The sequence below is a fragment of the Natrix helvetica genome (genome assembly GCF_964273705.1).
Source record: "Natrix helvetica genome assembly, chromosome: W".
NCBI classification, from domain to species: Eukaryota; Metazoa; Chordata; class Lepidosauria; order Squamata; family Natricidae; genus Natrix; species Natrix helvetica.
This window is the reverse complement of record NC_138555.1, coordinates 17,559,963-17,579,295: the sequence shown is the minus strand read 5'-3', so window position 1 is coordinate 17,579,295 and position 19,333 is coordinate 17,559,963. Positions and strand designations below refer to the sequence as shown.

The 19,333-nt window shown below is 43.1% G+C and overlaps 1 protein-coding gene across 3 annotated transcripts in view; it reads left to right on the top strand.

Moving 5' to 3' along the window:
* Window positions 1-1,362: 1,362 nt before the first annotated feature.
* The window catches only part of LOC309400374 (autism susceptibility gene 2 protein homolog), a 64,460-nt gene continuing 46,489 nt past the window's right edge, over window positions 1,363-19,333 (top strand). For 2 of the 3 annotated variants that reach the window (XM_081968811.1, XM_081968810.1), the window contains exons 1-7: window positions 1,363-1,683; window positions 3,334-3,722; window positions 6,653-6,838; window positions 9,314-9,349; window positions 11,318-11,347; window positions 15,736-15,784; window positions 17,727-18,132. In XM_081968811.1, the coding sequence (XP_081824937.1) occupies window positions 1,476-1,683; window positions 3,334-3,722; window positions 6,653-6,838; window positions 9,314-9,349; window positions 11,318-11,347; window positions 15,736-15,784; window positions 17,727-18,132 (1,304 nt within the window). In that variant the 5' untranslated portion in view covers window positions 1,363-1,475. The remainder of the gene's footprint in view (window positions 1,684-3,333; window positions 3,723-6,652; window positions 6,839-9,313; window positions 9,350-11,317; window positions 11,348-15,735; window positions 15,785-17,726; window positions 18,133-19,333) is intronic. The other variant, XM_081968809.1, reaches the window with a different exon arrangement.

Here is a 19,333-nt window from a genome sequence, read left to right as displayed (position 1 = left end):
GATTGCCCCTAAGGGAATTTTATTGCCAGAAGCTTTCAGAGAAAGATCTCCGTGGCGCCTGAAGAAGGGCGAGATGGCCTCGATGGGGCACCGGTCGGTCCGTTCTGTCCTCAGCAAAATATCGCTCTAAGTCCTGCCGCCACAGTTGCCAGAATTGTTGCAGAAAATGACAGGCATTAGACTTCTCAGGATACAGGAAAAGTTTATTTGGCAGCCAGGTTCAGAAACATTAGCCCATGGCTAACGTTGTGAATTTCTGAACAATGTTCATTATCGAAACACGCATTCTTATACATTCTCAAAGACAGTGTAACATGGAAACACGTAGCACGTAGTCCATACCTGTAACAAAAGGAGAAGTAAGACCCCCATCTCCTTATAAGGCTTTTTCCTCAAGGTAACCAATAAGAAATGAGTTAAGTGTTTCCATGTTACACTCTCTTTGAGAATGTATAAAAACGCATGCATCAATAATAAAGGTTGTTCAGAAATTCACAAGGTTAGCCATGGGCTAACTTTTCTGAACTTGGCTGCCAAATAAACTTTTCCTGTATCCTGAGAAGTCTAAAGCCTGTCATTTTCTGCAACACTTTCACACCAATGAACTGCTGTGAAAAATTACACTGTAAAACAATGTGCCTAATTCAGTAAGTTTGGATAAGCTTCCTTTTGAGGTCCCAGTATTAGCTGTCTGGTGCCAGAATGGAGAGCAACCTCAGCACTTTCCAAAAAGGGTGGACTACAACTTCCAAAAAACCCCAGCCAGCTGAGGAATTCTGGGAGTTGCAGTCCAACCAACTTCAAGATGCCAAGTTTGAAAAAAAAAACCCAGCCCTGATGCACCCGAAGCAAGAATCAGTTAAATGGGTCAGTTACTGATGTTCTCCTATTAGTAAGAATCGCATGGAATCATTCCGTTGTTGGAAGATGGGTTCACATGATCGTTTGATGACGTAAATTGGGTGCTTGTCATCGGCGGGATGCCACTCCGCAAGACGTCAGTGGACCTTTCTCGTCAAACGAGTCTTGATCCCAAATTGAGGCGGCTATGACGTCAATGCGCGCGACTGCGGAGAGAAAGCCATTCACTTCCTCGCCTTACGTTCCCCGCCAACAGGCTGTGACCTCACCCCCCCCCCCCAGGACGGAAGTGACTCCGGCGGGGGTTGAAAGACGTTGAGGCAACGACGTCCCTCCTCCGCTCTCTAGGAAATGGGAGTTTAATAGGAGGAACTATCCCCTCTTCTCCCCCGCCGCTCTCTTCCGGCGGAGGGTTCCGTCGCTTCCATCCATCCACTCGGTGGCGGAAGGATATGACGCTATGGGCGGAGTTGCGTGCCGTGCGCAGAGGGGAAGGAGGATCCGGCAGAGACAGCTAGGGGGAGGGGGAGTCTGGGGGGCAGAAGCTGAGAGGAAGCGAGGAAAAAAAGGGCGACGGGACCTTCCCCCCCTCTTCCCAACCGCGGGGGAAGGGGATGCAACCCGACCAAGGCAGCTGCTCTCCTTCGGCGCCGCTGACCCTACAGGCCGCTGCCACCCCTCCCCCACCCTTACCGCTCCGCTTCGGCCAATCAGCTGGCGGGGGCGCCAGACCAGCGGAGGAAACCGGTCTCGCTGCCCCTCAGGCGTCAGAGCGGGGGCGAGACGACTCGAAACTACCCTCAACAGTCGGCGCTCTTAAAGGTACAGCCCGAGGTGGGGGGGGGCAGCGAGAAGAGGGGACACTTTTCCGCCGGAGGACAAGAAACCCCTCAAGCCTCCAGCTCCTGTCAATGGATTTAAAGGGAACTCGGCCCTCTTAAAGGGGAAATTTGTTTTCGGCCCTCATTGGGACTTAACAAGGAGGGCCGGCTCTTAAAGGGCCGTCGGAGGACTTTGGACGCTGGCTGCCCAAAGGAGAGCGCGAGCTGAGCCGAGGAAGCGCTTGGAGGCTCTTTAATGCCGATGGTGGAGAAAAAAAGTGGCTGTCTGACGAGGAGGACTTTAAAAATAATAATTTAAAAAATCAAGGTGCTTAAAGGCGAGGCCGTGCTTCGACAGGAAATGTGTGGCGGACTTTTAATGGGACGTTCTTAAAGGGGATGGAATGAAAGGAAGCAGATTCTCTAGCCTGGACTTTTAAAGGGCAAGGTCATACCTTTTAGGAGGAATCCGGGAGATCTTAATAATATATTTTTTAAAACCCGTAAGATTTTCAAAAGGGAACGTGGCTTCGAAAGGAAATGCCGCCACGGGAATAATTCTGGGAGCCCTCAGTCCTCAAAGCTAGGGGGAAGCCAATGATCTCTGAGAAGGAAGCCATTCTCATTGTTGGCAGAAAAGCCGCATCTGCAGTCTTAAAAGGGGAGGCTCTTGAAGCGCTTATTAGCACTCTCTGGGTAAATGTAAAAAGCCTCCTTCCATAAGGCTAGATGATGCTTTTTAGAAACACATAAACATAAACAATATATCTCTTTAAATAAATACAGGCACTTAAATCAGAAGCTTCAGGGGAGAAGCAGCGAACTGGCAAGTACTACAAGTTGATTGGAAGGGATTGTCAGTTTTGTAGATTTCTAAGGATCCCATCTCTCCATTACTGATTCACCATCGGAGGGATGTAAAAATCCGATTAAAGCAAGGTTTTTTGGTGTTTGATTTCTTCTTCTGGATCCAAACGTGAAGTTGTACCTTAAAAGAGAATTCTGTTAGCCGGCACAGGCTAATTTCCTATTAAATTAGATCGGTTTCCATCTTAGAATTTTCTTTCAAAAGTATTTAATTATTTTTTAATTGACTAGTTTGGCCTTGAGGAAGTAAAAAAAAAAGCAGAAGTTGCCATTTGTATTTTCCTTAAGAGAGAATTAAACCTGAGCAAAAGTTACTTCCTTGACTTTCCAGAGCAAAAAGGAACTTTTTGGATTTTGAATGGGTGTTTACATGTAAATCAAGGAAAGTTGCTGACAGTTCAGCTATAGAGCCAAGGACTTCTTGTAAAGCAGGGGTGTCAAACTCTCATCGTCACGGCGGCATCACATGACATAGCGTGACTTTTTCCCCCTTTGCTAAACCAGGCATGGGTGTGGCCAGCATGTGACACGTCTGGGCCGTGAGTTTGACAGCCCTATTCTAAAGGAACACAAAATTTACTTTTTTCCCCCTCAAAAGCAATATAAAGGAGAACCTCTTTTTCATGAGCATGGTGCTTTTCTCCCTGGCTTCCACAGAAAAGCAGAAAGCCAGCAGGGACAGCTGTAATGCTTCTGGCTGGTGAGGGGTAAAGGGTGTCTCCCTTCTTTTTCACGTGCCTGCAACAGCCATTGGACACAACACAATTTATTTTCTGTACCTCAGAGGGGATCATAATGGAAGGAACAACAGCAGCTCCTACCCCATGTTGGAGTGGGGGAGGAGGCAGCAGTAGCCGAGCATGGAGACGGCGACGTTGCTCACGGCGGGACCGTGAGAGTCGCTGTATACGCCGTAGAGGAAGCCGTCTTGGAGACCCTCCCCATCGGGGCTTCACCTCTTCCTCATCTTCAGCATCAGACAGTGAAGGCCCCTCTTCACCTGCCCCTGTGGCTCCTAGCAAAGGACGCCCCCTACAGCAGCAGCAACGGCGACGGCCACTCCGACGGCGGAAGAGAGTTTCTGGATCATCTTGCAGTCGTGAAGAGGAGGAGGAGGAGGACCTCATTGATGGCTTTGCCATTGCGAGCTTTGTCAGTTTAGAGGCACTTGAGGTGAGGTCCACAGCCTGTTCCAACAGACGGTCATGTCCTTTCATGCATTATATGGCTAAAATAATAGATTGGTACTTGCCCTTGTCTTTGGGCTGAGATATGATATAGGAAAGAAAGAGAGTAAACTGGGAATCCACCTGTTTTTGTGGAGCTGTGCAGATAACTAATAATTATAAAAGATTTTGCAGAATGATGTTTGCGAGGGTGGGTCATTTTAGAAATGAAGATTTCATTTTTCTTAATAGCGAGTAATTTTAATGTCATATTTTGCTACCATGGATCTTCTAATTAAAGGAAACTTACGATGATCTCAATTGTTAGTAAGAGATACTAGATGAAACTGAATTGTTGCTAAGTAGGGGTATACCTATACTACTCAAAAAGAATGTCGTGAAAACTGTAAGAGCAAGGCAAAAGGAAATTTCCAGCTGTGATTGGTGAAGTTCAGAAATCTGAAATTGTTTTTTTTATACCCAGAGGATCAAGGGAATATATAAAAAGAAAACATGGACATTTATTCTATATCCTTAGTTATGTGACCAAAGGTTAATGCTTTTTATTTACTATGATTCTGCTTAAGCAGAGAAACAATAAGATTCTTGAGGTAAGAAGGAATGAGCATATATTTTCTAGAACCGTGATGGCGAACTTATGGCACGCATGCCACAGGTGGCACGCGGAGCCATTTGTTAAGGCACGCGAGGCGTTGCCCTGTCAGCTCCAGTGCACATGCGCGTGCTGGCCAGATGACTTCGGCCTTCCTTTGAGACCGTTTTTCGCCCTCCGGAGTGGGAAAAACCGGCCCTACGGGCAAACCGGAAGTTCAGGAACAGACTTCCGGTCTGCTCGTAGGGCTGTTTTTTACCCTCCGGAGCTTTCAGGAGGCTTGCAGGTTGGGGGGAAGCACGCGCATAGCATTATGGGTGTGGCACGCCCGTGCACGACCCCCTGCGCTCCCGTCGCTTTTGGCACGCGAGCCAAAAAAAGTTCGCCATCACTGTTCTAGAATCTAGGCAGTTCAGTCAGACAAGTTTCCATAATAAACATTGTAAGATGGTCTTGACTGACCGTGTACACTTAGCACAATATCAGAGCCACTTACTTGTTTGCAAAATCCTTGTTAATATTCTTGACAAGGTCCATCTCACAGTAAGGGTGTATCTTTTGAATTTGTATAGTGGGCATAGTCTGTGCCACAGGACACAAAAGTGTATTATGAACATAAAGCCTGAAAATACTAAATTATTTGAGATGAGCTTGTTTCCTCCTTGATTGGGTATGAGCAGGGGTGGGATTCAGCTGGTTCGGAACAGTTGGCGCGAGCCGGATGCTAATTTTACATCTGGTTTGCCAAACTGGTAGTTGAAAGGACTGGCTGACCCTGCTCCACCCCTCCCAGGAGTCTCCACGCGGCCCGTTTTGGATGACAGGTAAGTGCAGGGCCCACATGGAGGCTCTGGGAGGGTGAAAAACGGGCCTCCCGGAAGTTCCAGAAGTCCGGAAATGGGCCCGTTTCTGGCCTCCGGAGCCCCGGGGAGGCCGTTTTCACCCTCCCGAAGGCTTGAGGAACACCTCTGGAGCCTGGGGAGGGCAAAAAACGGACCTTCCGGAAGTCCGGAAACACACCCATTTCCAGCCTCTGGAGGGCCTCCAGAATCGGGGGGGGAGGCCGTTTTCGCCCTCATGGAGGCTTGGGGAAAGCCTCCGGAGCCTGGGGAGGGCATTTTTGTAGGGCAGGGATCTGTCTCTGTAAACTACATATTTCTTGGGAGGGGTTAATCAGAGGATTTCAGTAAGCAGTGCAGTTATTGGACAATATGTAAGGCCCACCTGTTTTACCTGCTGAAGCAGAGAGAAAGTGTTCCTGCTTTACTCAGGAATGTTAAAGGCTGAGCATGTCGACCATTTTCAGACTGGATTTGCCAGTCTTTCTGGCTAGTCAGGATTGGGTGAGGAGTAGGGTGTGAATCCATGTGTCTTTACCAAACTCTGAAGCAGTGTAGTACACTCACTGCCAAGAAACATTACTACACCGCACACAGTCAATTATACCATTCGAAAAGTATGCAGTAACCTTTAATGCAATACCCTGCCATCCAGAAATATACCATCACTTCTATGATTTATCTTTTCTAGAGCTCTTGCCCTTCTCTGGCATCCTTCAAACGGTTGGTCTCTTCCTTGAACCAAAGAGGCCTTTCACAAAAATGACTACCTCTCCCAGAGCAGTGTTGATCATTATGGTTTCGGGTAGCATTTGTTGCAGTGTTGCCTTATGAGTCTGTTAAATAGTTATTGGCAAGCTAGCTCCTTGATATACATTGTCTAATTGTGGAATTTGGGACATAACTGACCAGATCAAAAAATTTTTGCATGTATCTGTCCTTTTTTAAAAGGACCTTAGAGCAGTGTACATAGCTTCTTTCCCTTCTTTTTGCTTCTATTTTACCATCCTAGAATGTTAGACTTGAAAGAACAGCAATCCCGAGTTTAGTCTGTGGACCTAAAAGTTACATATGGATTTAAACCAGGTGTCCTAGATCTTGCCTTTTAACAACTACTTCTTACTGGCTTTCAGTGTGAAAGTGTTTTTATAATATTTAGGATATTATTATACTAATAACTGGGATTCCAATCCCCCCCCCCCCCCCAAGATGTTAGGATAATTCATTTGTGCAGTATCTGCAATGCAGTGCAAATAAATGTAAATGTTATTTCTGGATCCCAAATAAATAATTGTTAGTACTGATAGGCTAGATATTTTAATTTTGTCCCAGAGTTTTGTATCATGTTTTGTAAAGTGCTTTTCCAGTTTTTTATATTTAAACTCACATTTCTATATCCCATAGCAGCAGCTGCAATATCACCGCTTTTATTCAGAGGGTAGATTGTCTGCAGCTATTATAATGCCCACCTTGTCATTCCTGCAGAAGGATGCAACCTTGAAGACTCCAGAGCGATTGGCACATCGGCTGAAACATTTGGGAAAGAGGAAACGAGGTGAGGGAAGCAATTCTGAGCCTGAAGATGAAGACGAAGGCTCAGAAAAGGATCGCAGCCAGGGCTGTGGAGGGGAGAGAGCACTGAGGAAACGAAGCAAGAGACGTCACAAAGAGGTGAGGTCTTGTGCTCAGGGAGTGGGGCGAAGGGGAAGAAACTGAAGCAGGCAGGGCTGTGTGAGATAAAGTTTGAAAACAGCTCAATTGAACTGGGGAAACTTGCGGGCTGGATTAAGTTTACAGAGACTTCTAGAAATATGCTTCCGTGGAGCACCTCAGTTTCTCAATACTGTCATGTGGAAAACCAGTATTGAAGGGATGCTGCATTGAAAGGATGTTTCTTGAAGGCTCCACTTTGCCATTTTTACTGGACTAGATCAGTGGGAAGGAAAAGCTTTGGGAAACACTACTTCAGGGTATTTGGAAGATCCTGAGGAGCAAATAGACTCTGGCAACAGAAGGCCTGTATCCTTCTGAGCCAGTAGGTACAGCAGCCGTCATGGGAATGAAGCCTTGCCTGTTCATAACATTGCCATTGTGGTTATTATAGCCTGTCACAAATCAGGTTTTAATAACCACTATAATTTTCTGAGCAGCCTAGCAGTTTCAATTTCCAAAGTATTAAATGTGTTAAACACACAAGTTTGTAATATTATTTTCTGTTCACAACAATGTTAAGTCACAGCTGCCAATTCTTTAGCTAGTATTGGCCTATACACGCATCAAATTCTTCCTAGGATGTCATAGCAGAGTAGTATATGTGCGGATTCAAGCAGCATAGCTTTCTGCAGTTGTCAGATGGTAACTTGTCGATCCACAGATTTTCCAAGTGCCATCCAGGATTTTTTTTGTATGGCACAGTTTGCTGGTAACTACTGGAACCACCATGGCTGGTTTATGCCATAATCTTTCCATTTCAATTTTCCAGATCTTGATAGTGATTTTTTCCAATTTTTTCTGTATATTGCTATCCCCTGATGTTGCCACATCAATTACCCACACCACCTTCTCAATCAAAGTTAAATCTAGCGTATTATGAGCCCAGACTTTATTAATCGATATTTGGAAATCCCTCAATATTATTTCGGAGTATACTTGTGCCGATGTGGGTTCAGATGCATATTTGAAAATAAAAATAGCTTTGGCAGCTGATACTGTATTTTGCAGTTTCCCATTTGTTTTTAAAAATAATAGAATTAAAAAGATTAGGTCCAGGTGAAGCAAGGGGCCTTGCAAATACTAAGGGTGAGGAGTGATGTGTGGCTGCCTGTGTCTAAGCAAGGGAACTACGTGCTGGCAGTGCTTGCATAGAGCCAGTGCAGCTTTGTACTCAAAATGATGTTCCAGTGGGGTAAACAGTGACTTTTTCATCTATTATAATTTGCCATGCAAGGGACATAAGCATTAATACTCAGTAGGGGAAAACTACAAAAGTGCAACGTTGACAGCAGGAAACCATCATTCTGCTCTATGCAGAATCAGAGCAGGATCATGAGCAATGAAGCCCACATGCACCCATCTTAATATACTGTACATGCATAAATTTTGCTAAGCTTTTATTGGAAATAAGACAAAACAGCAGTTCAGGACAACTCAGTTTGTAGTCCTCTTGAATTTTTCTGTTCCTTTGCATATTTTTTTGTTTATTAACACATCCAAAACAGCTAGCTAGTTGAATCTCTCATTCTAAAATGAGTTGAAATCCCAGATGTTTTCATTATGTAGTTGAAGTAAAACCAACAGCAATAGAGTTTGGAAAAAATAAAGGACAAATTAGAGAGAGTTATGTAAGAATTAAAAAATGCTTTTTAAACTTTGTTTTACAAAGGAAAATTGAAGAGCAAAACCAAGAAAATACATAACTAAATCTAAAGGACAGCTTCCTGAAACCTGTATAATAAAAGACATAAGGTCCACTGTACCTATACTAGGATGGCTGCATTAGCTGTTTGAATGGCATGACAGATACATTCTTTAAATGTGGGTAGAAAGAAAATTAACTTTAATTCACATTTACTTTTAAATCTTTTATTTTAAATTATTAACAATCATTTTCCATTATAACCATTTCCTTGTTTCACATCAGGAATTGCAGTTTTGGGGGCCTTTTTTGAAGGGGTTTTCTGGCTCCTCAGACTGTGTTCCTCAAGTACAGACAATCAGGTTTCCCTTCATGGGAGATTTGTTGTTACTATTGAGAGATTCACAAGTCCAGTGTTTTCTGCTTTGTAACTGAGTCTGCTAAATTGTTTATACAGGAATAATCGTAGCACAATCATCAGTATGTTGTCATATGCCCAGCAAAATAGAGCAAAGAGTGGAGCAATTATTTTCCAAACATGCTCTATTGACCTCTATAGTGTTTACAGCCAACTACAAATCAAGGTTGACCTATTTTAGAAATACTGGTCACATTTTTTGAAAGTAGGCATCATCTTATTTTCAGTATAATTCTAATTTCATTAGCGTCTCAGCAAAACAAAACTTGGTATCTAGAGTTCTGGCCTGTTTGCTCCTGGAGTTGCAAGCCTCATTATTGTGAGTCTAATCAATTTCTCTCTCTCTTTTCTCTTTTTTAAAAATCAAATTTAGCCTTCTTTCCAATCTTACCTGGAAACTGGATATATAGTAAGTGGGTAGTGTATGAACGTTCTTTCCTCAACTCTTTCAAAACATGGTTCTGCAAGACTGAATTTTAATCGCCCAAGCATTTCATCAGTGGAATTCTTTCCGTCAGACTAAAGCAGGCTTTAATTGAGTTACAAATGGCTTCCCCAGAGGAGCAGAGAAATCAGCTCCTCTTAATGAATATACTAGAGCAGGGGTGGCGAACAAGTTCGACAAAAAGAGCCAAAATTTTAAACTGTGAGAGTCAGAGAGCCACACCACGCAGTGACCTGCCAAAACAGACCCGGAAGCAATGTTCCCTCTAATTTTTTTTCGATGTGAGCAGAAAAGTATAGTGTTTGAGCGGCACATTTTCATGCCTGAGCACCCGAATTTTTTTCACAGATGTCACCTAAGACAACAACGAAATCAGTATTATTTGAAACTCAAAGTTATGTTTCTTCAAGGTACCCGCTTAATTCAAAGTGTTATATAATATCAGTATCACTTAACAACGCTCCTGCTTAGCAACCAAAATGTTGGCTCAGAAACTCTGGCATTTGAAGCACGCAACTCTTAAAGCTGTCAAGTTACAAGACCCTTGCACCCCTAACCCTTTAGGGAAAAAAACCCCCAGGGGTCTTCAAACCTGACAGCTTTAACACTTGTGGACTTCAACTCCCAGAATTCCTCCTCCAGTCATGTTGCAGCGACGTCATCTGCGTGGATCTGCTCCATCTTTGCTTTCTTCATTGTGGGCAGGGCTTCTGCTGAAGATGCCGACGAGTACGAGTTGCCACCAGAATAACTGCTGCTACCTCCTCCTCCTCCTCCTCCAACAGAATCACCAGATTTTCTCCTGAGCTCAGCGCTGGGTTACCTCTGCCCCCTCCCCCTCCTCCGTGCTTTTGAGGAGCCATGAGGCTTTTTTTCCCCTGCTCCCCCCCCCCCGCCTTCCTACTGGCTCCTGCAGCCTCATGGCTCCTCAAAAGCACGGCGGAGGAGGAGGAGGGGGCAGGGGTAACCCAGCGCTGACTGAGCTCAGCTGCTCCGAGCGGAGGGGAGGCGCCGCTGCCACGCGCGGAGATGCCGGCTGGAGCTTTGGCGGCTTCATCTCAGCCGCAGCGCCGGGCGGCAAATCCGGCAGTGCTGCCTGTTAGAGGAGGAGGAGGTGGCAGCAGTTCTTCCGGTGGCGGTGGGGGCTTTGGGGCTTCACAACTAGCCTCAGTCGCCCCGTGCTCCTCAAAGCAAGTCTGGGGAAGTCCTTTGCAGGCGGCCCGTTCTAGCTGCCTGCAAAGGACCTCCCCAGCTTCCGAAAGGGAACGCGCAATCCGAGCCACAGTATACTAAATAATGATAAGAGGCAAAGAGCCTCATTTATTTTGGCCGGGAGCCGCATGTGGCTCGCGAGCCACGTGTTCGCCACCCCTGTACTAGAGCACGAATGTCAAACTCAATTGTGTCAGGTGACATATCACTACATTGCTTGCCTTTGTGGAGCCAGGTTGGGCATTGCCTGCGTGTGATGCATCTGACCCACAGGCCGCCAGTTTGACACCCCTGTACTAGAGCAAGTGATGGATTGTGTATAGACAGCTAGAAGATAAAAATGCTCATTTACTCCCTTAGTTATGGTTAATTATTGCAATGATGCCAGTGTGCATGCTTTGATATTTTTAATGATAGATTCCAATGCATTTTAGGGTATCTTGACTAATTTCCTGGATTCTGTGTATAATAATAGCACATCATTCTTCCTGTGTTCTACAATTTTTAAGAATGTTTTTGTGTTCTTAATACTCTTTAAAATATATTTTGAATTGGATACAGTAAGATCTAGCTTGCTGTCACACTAAAAATCTTTATATAGTGGATATATGTGTGTGTGTGGTGTGTGTGTGAACTACACACACACTAGCAAAGAGGGATATTTTCCATTATATTGCTTCTTTTGACATCTGTTTCTTTTTCTCCATTGTTCTTTGACAGTGTGATACAGAAAGTGACCCAGAGGAGCAGGTAGGCAACTATAATTTTCTGGGCCTAATTTATAACATGTTCTCAATCCTTAGCAATAGTTGCATACTTTTCTAGAAATGACTTAGGGGCAATGTTTTGAGAAATTCTATTTTATGAAAAGATATTAAGGTTGTTTCTATGTGGGTAAACTGCTTTCCATGGTTTCATTTTGCACAAACATTTAGTGTGTGAATACTTCAACTTTATACCTTTTTCCAGAATTACACCAAAATTCCAGGCATGCACAAAATTGTCAAAACTTGAAATGGCTTTTATTAGTGTTCACAGCTCCAAACAAAACACCCCATATTTTGAGGTTTTGTGCTGACTGGCAACAAAATGTAGGGCTTTATTTTCATTGTTTTACAGTGTGGAGAAGAGAAAGTGATAACAAGTGTTTGCTCCTAATTTCAAAGAAATAATTGGGTGGTAGATGAATTGACCAAAACTTTTGGCCTCTCTCACCTAATCCCAATCGTACAACATAAGCCATTGAGAAAATTGTAGAAGATAAAAACAATGGCTTTAATCAGCATCTGGAAGTTACTAGCAAATGAATGCAGATCAGTGGTAGTGTACATTGCAGGTAGTCCTCAACTTACGACCCCAGTTGAGCCCCAAATTTATCTTGCTAAGCGAGACAGTGGTTAAGTGAGTTTTGCCCCATTTTACAACCTTTCTTGCCATTGTTGAGGGAATCACTGCAATTGTTGGTTAGTAATACGGTTGCTAAGTGAATCTGGCTTCCCCACTGACTTTGCTTTTCAGAAGGGATCACATGACCCTGGGACACTGCAACCGTCATAAATGCATGCCAGTTGCCGAGCATCTGAATTTTGATCATGTGACCATAGGGATGCTGCCATGGTCATAAGTCACTTTTTTCAGTGCTGTTGTATCTTCAAGTGATCACTAAATGAATGATTGTAAGTCGAGGACTACTTGTAACTGGTTTCCAATGGGTATTGTTCTGGAAGAAATATTGCCATATTTTATTCCAGTTCTGTTTATCAAGAGATATCACTGATGGAGAAAGGGGCTGACGGCACGACGTGCGATCTTGGTGCTCCGAGATTGCAGTCCATATTTCTGCCGCTGGACGGTCCATTCGGACCTAAACCGTCCGGCAGAGACGGTGATTGAGAAGGGCACCTCCTGCTGATCTCAGGGACACTGCAAAGTCCCTGAAAGGTCCAGGAATAGCCTTTTTTTCTGGCGACAGAAACGCAGCTAATGAAGCTGCTGAAGTTGGGACAGCTCCGGAACGGGAAGAAAACGAAAAGAGAAAGTGTGTTGAATTGGTGAGGAAATTTTATTATTAGAAAAAGAGACTACCCCCCCCCAAAAAAAAGTTAAATTAAAATTGAAGATAGAAGATTGTAAGCAGCGAAATTAATCTACATTAAACTTAGTGTGTTATCCTGTTTATTTTTTTTTCATGGATGGAATTTTTGCAAAGGCTCCCTATTTTTTAAACTGAATAGATTAATTTTTTCTTCTTCTTTTTTTCACTTTTGCTTACACCTATGGATTAAAATTTTCCTTTTTTTATAATGCTTGATTGGATTGATTGGATTGTTTTTGATCTCCATTTAAGGGTTTTTTTCTTTCTTAAGCTTGGAATATAAAGAAGATAGTAAGGATTATAAAGAGGGTTGTAACAACAGGATGAAAAGCAGTTACACTGCCACTTGGAGGCTGGAGGCTGGATACGTTGTTTTTTCTTATTTCTCTTTGATCACTTGAGATTCAAGGTTGTTTCAGTTTGTTTACTGACAGTGATAGTAGGAAGAGCACAAGTTGTTTATACGGGTGCTTTTGGGGAGTTCTATCACTAGCTATTAGAGGGAAGACAACATTTGGACTTGAAAGATAAATGAACCTGTTTGAAGTTTATTAAAATAGCCTTGAATCCTATGGTGGCAGTGCCTGCAAAATTGGAAGAATGGTGCAGCAGGAAAAAGAAACTGTAACATTGCAAAAGATTATGTTTGAAATTAAAAATCTATTAGTTGTGACAGAGAGAATTGAAAAGAGATTGGAGAATATGGAATACAAAACAGAAAAAATTGATGGAAAAACTGAGGATGTTTATCAAATGAAGAATGTGGAGGACAGAGTTCAAAAAATGGAAGAAAAAAATGAGCAAAGAGATAAGAAAACTGTGGATACTGACAACAAAGTTAGCGTGGTTGGTAATGGCAAGAGTGGAATATGGAAAGGGGAGACAGATGGATTGGAACTCTACCCCAGACTTCAAAGCACAGAAGAAGAAAAGAGAGAAAAATTGATGGAGATAAGGAGAGAAATCTTGACAGAAGCACCAGTGATAACTAAAGATAAGCTGATGGAAAGAGCAGATGCTGAGTTTCGAGTTTTTATGAGATACAAAAGGAACAACATGTTGCGAAGAGAAGTTCATACAAGATTTATTAAGAAAGTAACTAGAATATTAATGCTACAAATGGCAAGAGATATAAGACTGCACTATTACTGGAAATATACAGGTTGATGCAATGAAAATGTGTAATAAAAACTAAGCTAAATTTAGTTTACTAGTAGTATGTATAAAATGAAGTGACAATAGCTATAGTTAAATAATGATTAATAATGATAACAATCCATATAGATTTATTAATTTGATAATATGAAATTTTATATAAACAACACATGGAGAATATGAGAGGAGGTTTAAAAGCTTTATCTAGAATATGTTATAAAGATGTATTGTGATTGGATGATTTTAGGATGATTTAATAGAATGTTATCATATAAGCCTATTCTAGTTTTTGAATATATGTATATAAAAGGATGGGAGACAACAGACTTAAACTCAACCCCTCCAAGACGGAGTGGCTGTGGCTACCGGCCCCCCGGTTCAACCAGTGGATCCCATCGCTGGCCATTGGGGGCGAGCAACTGGCCCCCGTGGAGCAGGCGCGCAATCTGGGCGTCCTCCTAGATGCCCGGCTGTCTATGGATGACCATGTGGCAGCCGTGGCAAGGGGGACGTTCCACCAGGTTTGCCTGGTGCGCCAATTGCGCCCCCTATTGGACCGGGATGCCCTTCGCACAGTCACTCATGCGCTGGTGACGTCCCGTCTGGACTACTGCAATGCTCTCTACATGGGGCTCCCCTTGAGATGCACCCGGGGACTGCAGCTGGTCCAGAACGCGGCCACGCGGGCAATTATGGGGAGTACGAGGTACTCCCATGTAACACCTCTCCTGCGTGAGCTGCACTGGCTCCCTGTAGTCTACCGGGTGCGTTTCAAGGTGTTGATTACCATCTTTAAAGCGCTCCATGGCACAGGACCTAGTTACCTGCGGGATCGCATCCTGCCCCATACATCCCTGCGACCAATTCGCTCTCACAGAGAGGGACTCCTCCGGGTGCCGTCCACTAAGCAGTGCCAGAGGGCGGCGCCCAGGAGTAGGGCCTTCTCTGTGATGGGCCCAGCCCTCTGGAATGACCTCCCCCCCGACATTAGGACAACTACCGATCTCCGCTCCTTCCGCAAGAAACTCAAGACCCACCTGTTCCGACTAGCCGGCCTAGCTTAAATTAGAACTATATTCTCTAATCCCCCTGGCAATTTTAAATGATAAATTTCAAATTTTAGGGTATTTTAATTGTTTTAATTTTATTGTTACTGCTTTTAACTTTATGGCTATTTTATTTATGAATTGTAAAAATGTTTTATGTATATTCCTCCTCCGTGTCATATGCTTGTATATTTAATTGTACGCCGCCCCGAGTCCCTTCGTGGAGAGGGAGCGACTTATAAATCGAATAAATAAATAAATAAAATAAATAATCAAATTAAGATTGAGATATAATAATTGTGATATACATAAATATATGTGAATTTAAAATTTGATATGAAAAGCAGGTGATGACTATGGAAGAGATGCATGGAAATACTGTAACCAACTGACACACACTTTCTACAATTTGTAATGGAAGATGGTTTTTTTTATTTTTATGTTTGTTAGTCTTTGTTCAAAAATAAATATTGTTTTTTTTTAGAAAGAGATATCACTGATGACCTGGGTGAAAAACACTCCAGTTTTTGTTTTGAAATGCAAAAAAAAGAGAATTGTGATCAATTAAGAGTAGCTTGACTTGGTTAACAACAATTCCTAGCCCAATTACCTGTCATGGAAAGCAATCAGTCCTACATTAAAGATACTCAGAAATCAAAGATTTCTTCTATGTAGAAAAAAAACCCGTACCATGCTTCTACTTCCCAAGGAAAAATACCTGGGTCCTTGAAAAGCTCTCAGGTAGTTTTTCTGCCTTTTCCAAATAAATTTAGAAGTAGGGGATTTTAAAAAAAGTATTTGTGGAGTATAATGAACCCCCTGTGTTTTTTGTCTTTCTACAGGCCTCCATTGATGACCTCGAACAGTCATTCACTGTCTCAACCAGCAAAGGTTGGGTGTGGACAAATTGGGATGGGAGGGGGGATTGTCTGCTTGTGGTTCTGTGCACTAAAGAAAACATTGCAGCATTTCTCAGTGTGGTTCTGTTTTACCTATACCAAGTACTCGGTCCTTCTTATTTAAAGAATTGGTTAGCAAGCAGGGTGGAAAAACTTCCTCTGCCTTAGATGGTGGAGAACTGTTGTGTGAGAGACCTACAACTGGCAAAAGTAGCCCCTTCCATCTATGTGAGTATGGCAGCTTCCAGAATTCCCAACCTACCTGGTTATTTATCATGCCAGCCGAACATCCTTTGTTGCAATCTTCAAGGCAGCTTGGACAAACTGGGCTTGTATGCTTTAAAAAATGAGTTTTCTCTGTTCAGTTTTATAATAACATCATCTCATCAATAAGGAATAAAAAAGAACTGACTCATTTCAGAGCCTATACTAGGGTTTTCTGTCTCCTGATGCTTGTAATTATTTATTTATACAATGCATAGGTTGTCCAACTCCTAATGTCTTTGGGCAGCTTACAGATAAAAAGTAAAAAAGACAAAATTTTAAAAAAAACCTGAATAGTCCCCCCAAATCCATCTAGCAGGGCCTCGTCCTGCACTCTGTCCCAAAGCTTAAGAGGGAAATTAGGGCTTTAATAGGTTCCTGAACATCATCAGGCTGGGAGCCAACTGGATCTTTGAATTAGGAAGAACAACTGAACAGAAGGCAGAATATACATATATGGGATTCTGTCAAAAAGAGGGAAGTAAGCAGTTCTGAGTTTCAGAAGAATTTGCTTTCATAAAAGTAGTAGTATTACGTAGCCCTGTGCAGAACAGCACTTTTTCAACACAGCAAAGAACCTCATAGACTGGAACCACCGTGTCTTTGTGAAAAACTTAGCCAGTATTGGGGAGGGTGATGTGCTTTGTTTGGTAACTTTGATTGCAGAAATGGCTTCTCCACATGCATAGACAATTTGACTTTTGCTAAGCGAGGTGTTAACAGTCCCAATTAAGACACAGGGCTCAGTGGTACCTCCATAAAGCGCTGTGAGGGAGCATTTGCACGAACCTTCAAAGCAAAGTACTTGATTGTGTGGCCATGTTGATAGGTAAAGGAGTTCTTTGCTTAAAAGTTACTGCAAAAGTGTCCCTCAGAACACTTTATGGAAGTGCCATGGTATCCTGCTTCTAACTCAGGGTTGCTAACTGGTTGAATATAATAATGGAAAGATAACTAAACAAAGGCCAAAATGTATGGAATATGGATAAATATGAAACTGATATGGGGAGGTTGTAAAATAGATGTTTGTGATTCACTTTTATACATGATAATTAAACTGAGTTGCGAATTGACTGAAAATGACAATAGAAGGACAACTAAGCATGGGTTAAAATATATGAAACATGGACATATATAGAACTTTTAAGATGATGAACAAAGTGAGATGTGTACTGCTTGTTATTCTATATAATAGATTAAGGGAATTGTAATGAACATTGAACAGCGAGGTTTGCCATTTAGAGACAATTAAGGGTAATCTAATCCAAGATATGGAAAAATGGAGAGGGAACATGAAATACACCTACAATGGGAAACTTGAGATTTAAAGACAGAATCACAAATTGGGGGCACGTAAGGATGTATACTTATATAATTATATTCTTGCTATGACAGAGTTGTCACCTCTGTTGCTGGAAGTGTTTTGATTCATTGTGCCTTTGCTATTTTCATGGAATTTTTGAAAACATGCAATGTCAATGGAAATTTACCACCCCACCCCACCCCTTAGTTACTTACTGTGGCTCTTGTTGCGTACATCAGCACTGTAGCTGACAGATTTGTCCAGCCAGTGAAATGGGGCTCTACCCCAAAAGTTTTAAAATCCAACACAATCTGTTGGGCCTTTTCCAATAGCCTGATCCCTGTTTTCTCTGCATCTTTTCTGGCAGCCTCGGGACCCATTGGTGCATTAAATGGAAGCTGTGAAGCCAAACTCTCTGTGATCCCTAAAGTCTCTGGTCTGGAACGGTGCCAGGAGCGTAACTATGAGGCTGACCGGGACTCCCTGCTAGTGCCTTTCCTGCCTAAGGAACCCCCTTCTCAGGCAGCTACTGCCCCTATTCTGGCTCAGGCCTTGCCTCCAAGTCCTCCTGCCCCACTTCTTATCAAGACTCAGGCTCAGACACCTAATACTCTTCGTGGGACGCCACAGCCCAAAGGCCAGCTGCTTCCAATGCCTCAGGGTGGAGCAGTTACCCACAGCCTTGCCCAGAGCCAACTGCACATGAAGGTGCCACCCTTTGCCAGCCAGACACAGGCCCCATACTCTGTAGGGCTCGACCTCAGCACTGGAGGGTGAGTCCTGATGCCCTCTGGCTACAGAGCTCTCTGGTTATTGAGGGTTTTTTTTTACTCTCATTATCCGTCTCTTTCAAGCTTTTCTTCTGTCCCCGTGTTAGTCTTCTGTCCTTTTGTTTTTTGTTTCTTCTACGCTTTCATTGTTTTTATTTCCTTTAACTGCTATTGCTTCTGTTCTCTTTGAGACATTTCCCTCCCCTTCTTTATGTCTTTCTTATTAATAACTTGACATTTTTGACAGCTGTTTGTATATCCTTACAGCAACTCCATAGATAGTTGTATACTGTTATAGCTACATTGAAGCCCCGAGTCCCTTTCGCCGCCCCGAGTCCCTTTCGGGAGAGGGGGCGGTCTATAAGCGCTAATAAATAATAATAATAATAATAATAATAATAATAATAATAATAATAATAATAATAATAATGAGTTAACTACTTAAAATGGAGAGAATGGCATGACTTGCTCCTTATAGTGAAGTTATGACAAGGATGAGAATGGACTGGGGCTTTCTGTCCCACAGTTGAAGTGACTACATCATGTAGTTGGACTGCATTTTCTTTCTCTCAATGTTTTTTCTCATCTCTTTCTTTAGAAAGGTATTTTTTTAAAAAAGTTTATTCTGAGTAGATCAGGGGTGTCAAACTTGATTTCGTTGAGGGCCACATCAGGGTTGTGTTTGATCTCAGGGGGGCCTAGGTGGGCGTGGACATCTTGGTGTCACTCGTGTCAGCACCTCCCGAGCTCCGTTTTTGGCTGCAACAGCCTCCTACAACCCTCTGCCAGCAAAAACAGAGCTCAGGAGTGCTGCACCTGGCCCTCCCGAGCTCCGTTTTTATTGGCAGAGGCACCGTGGGCCAGTCCATTGCTGTTTCCAGGGAGGCCCTGCGGGCCAGATCTAAGCACCCTGTGGGCTGGATCTGGTCTGTGGGCCTTGACTTTGACACCCCTGGAGTAGATAGTACCCTGGTTTGTGCTGATAACAACTCGATGAGACCTGCCATCATTGTTCCCTGTATGCTGTAACTAAGGACATGATGCTGGATGAAGCTTCTAATCCAAGACATCCTAGTTGAGTCCATCACTGAACTAAGATGGAAACCCATCTCCCTTTTAGAGCCTAATGAACAGCTTTCTTGAGTGTCTCTGTGTTTCCATCATTATTGTCTCCTCCTGACCTAGGCATATATTTATTTTTTCC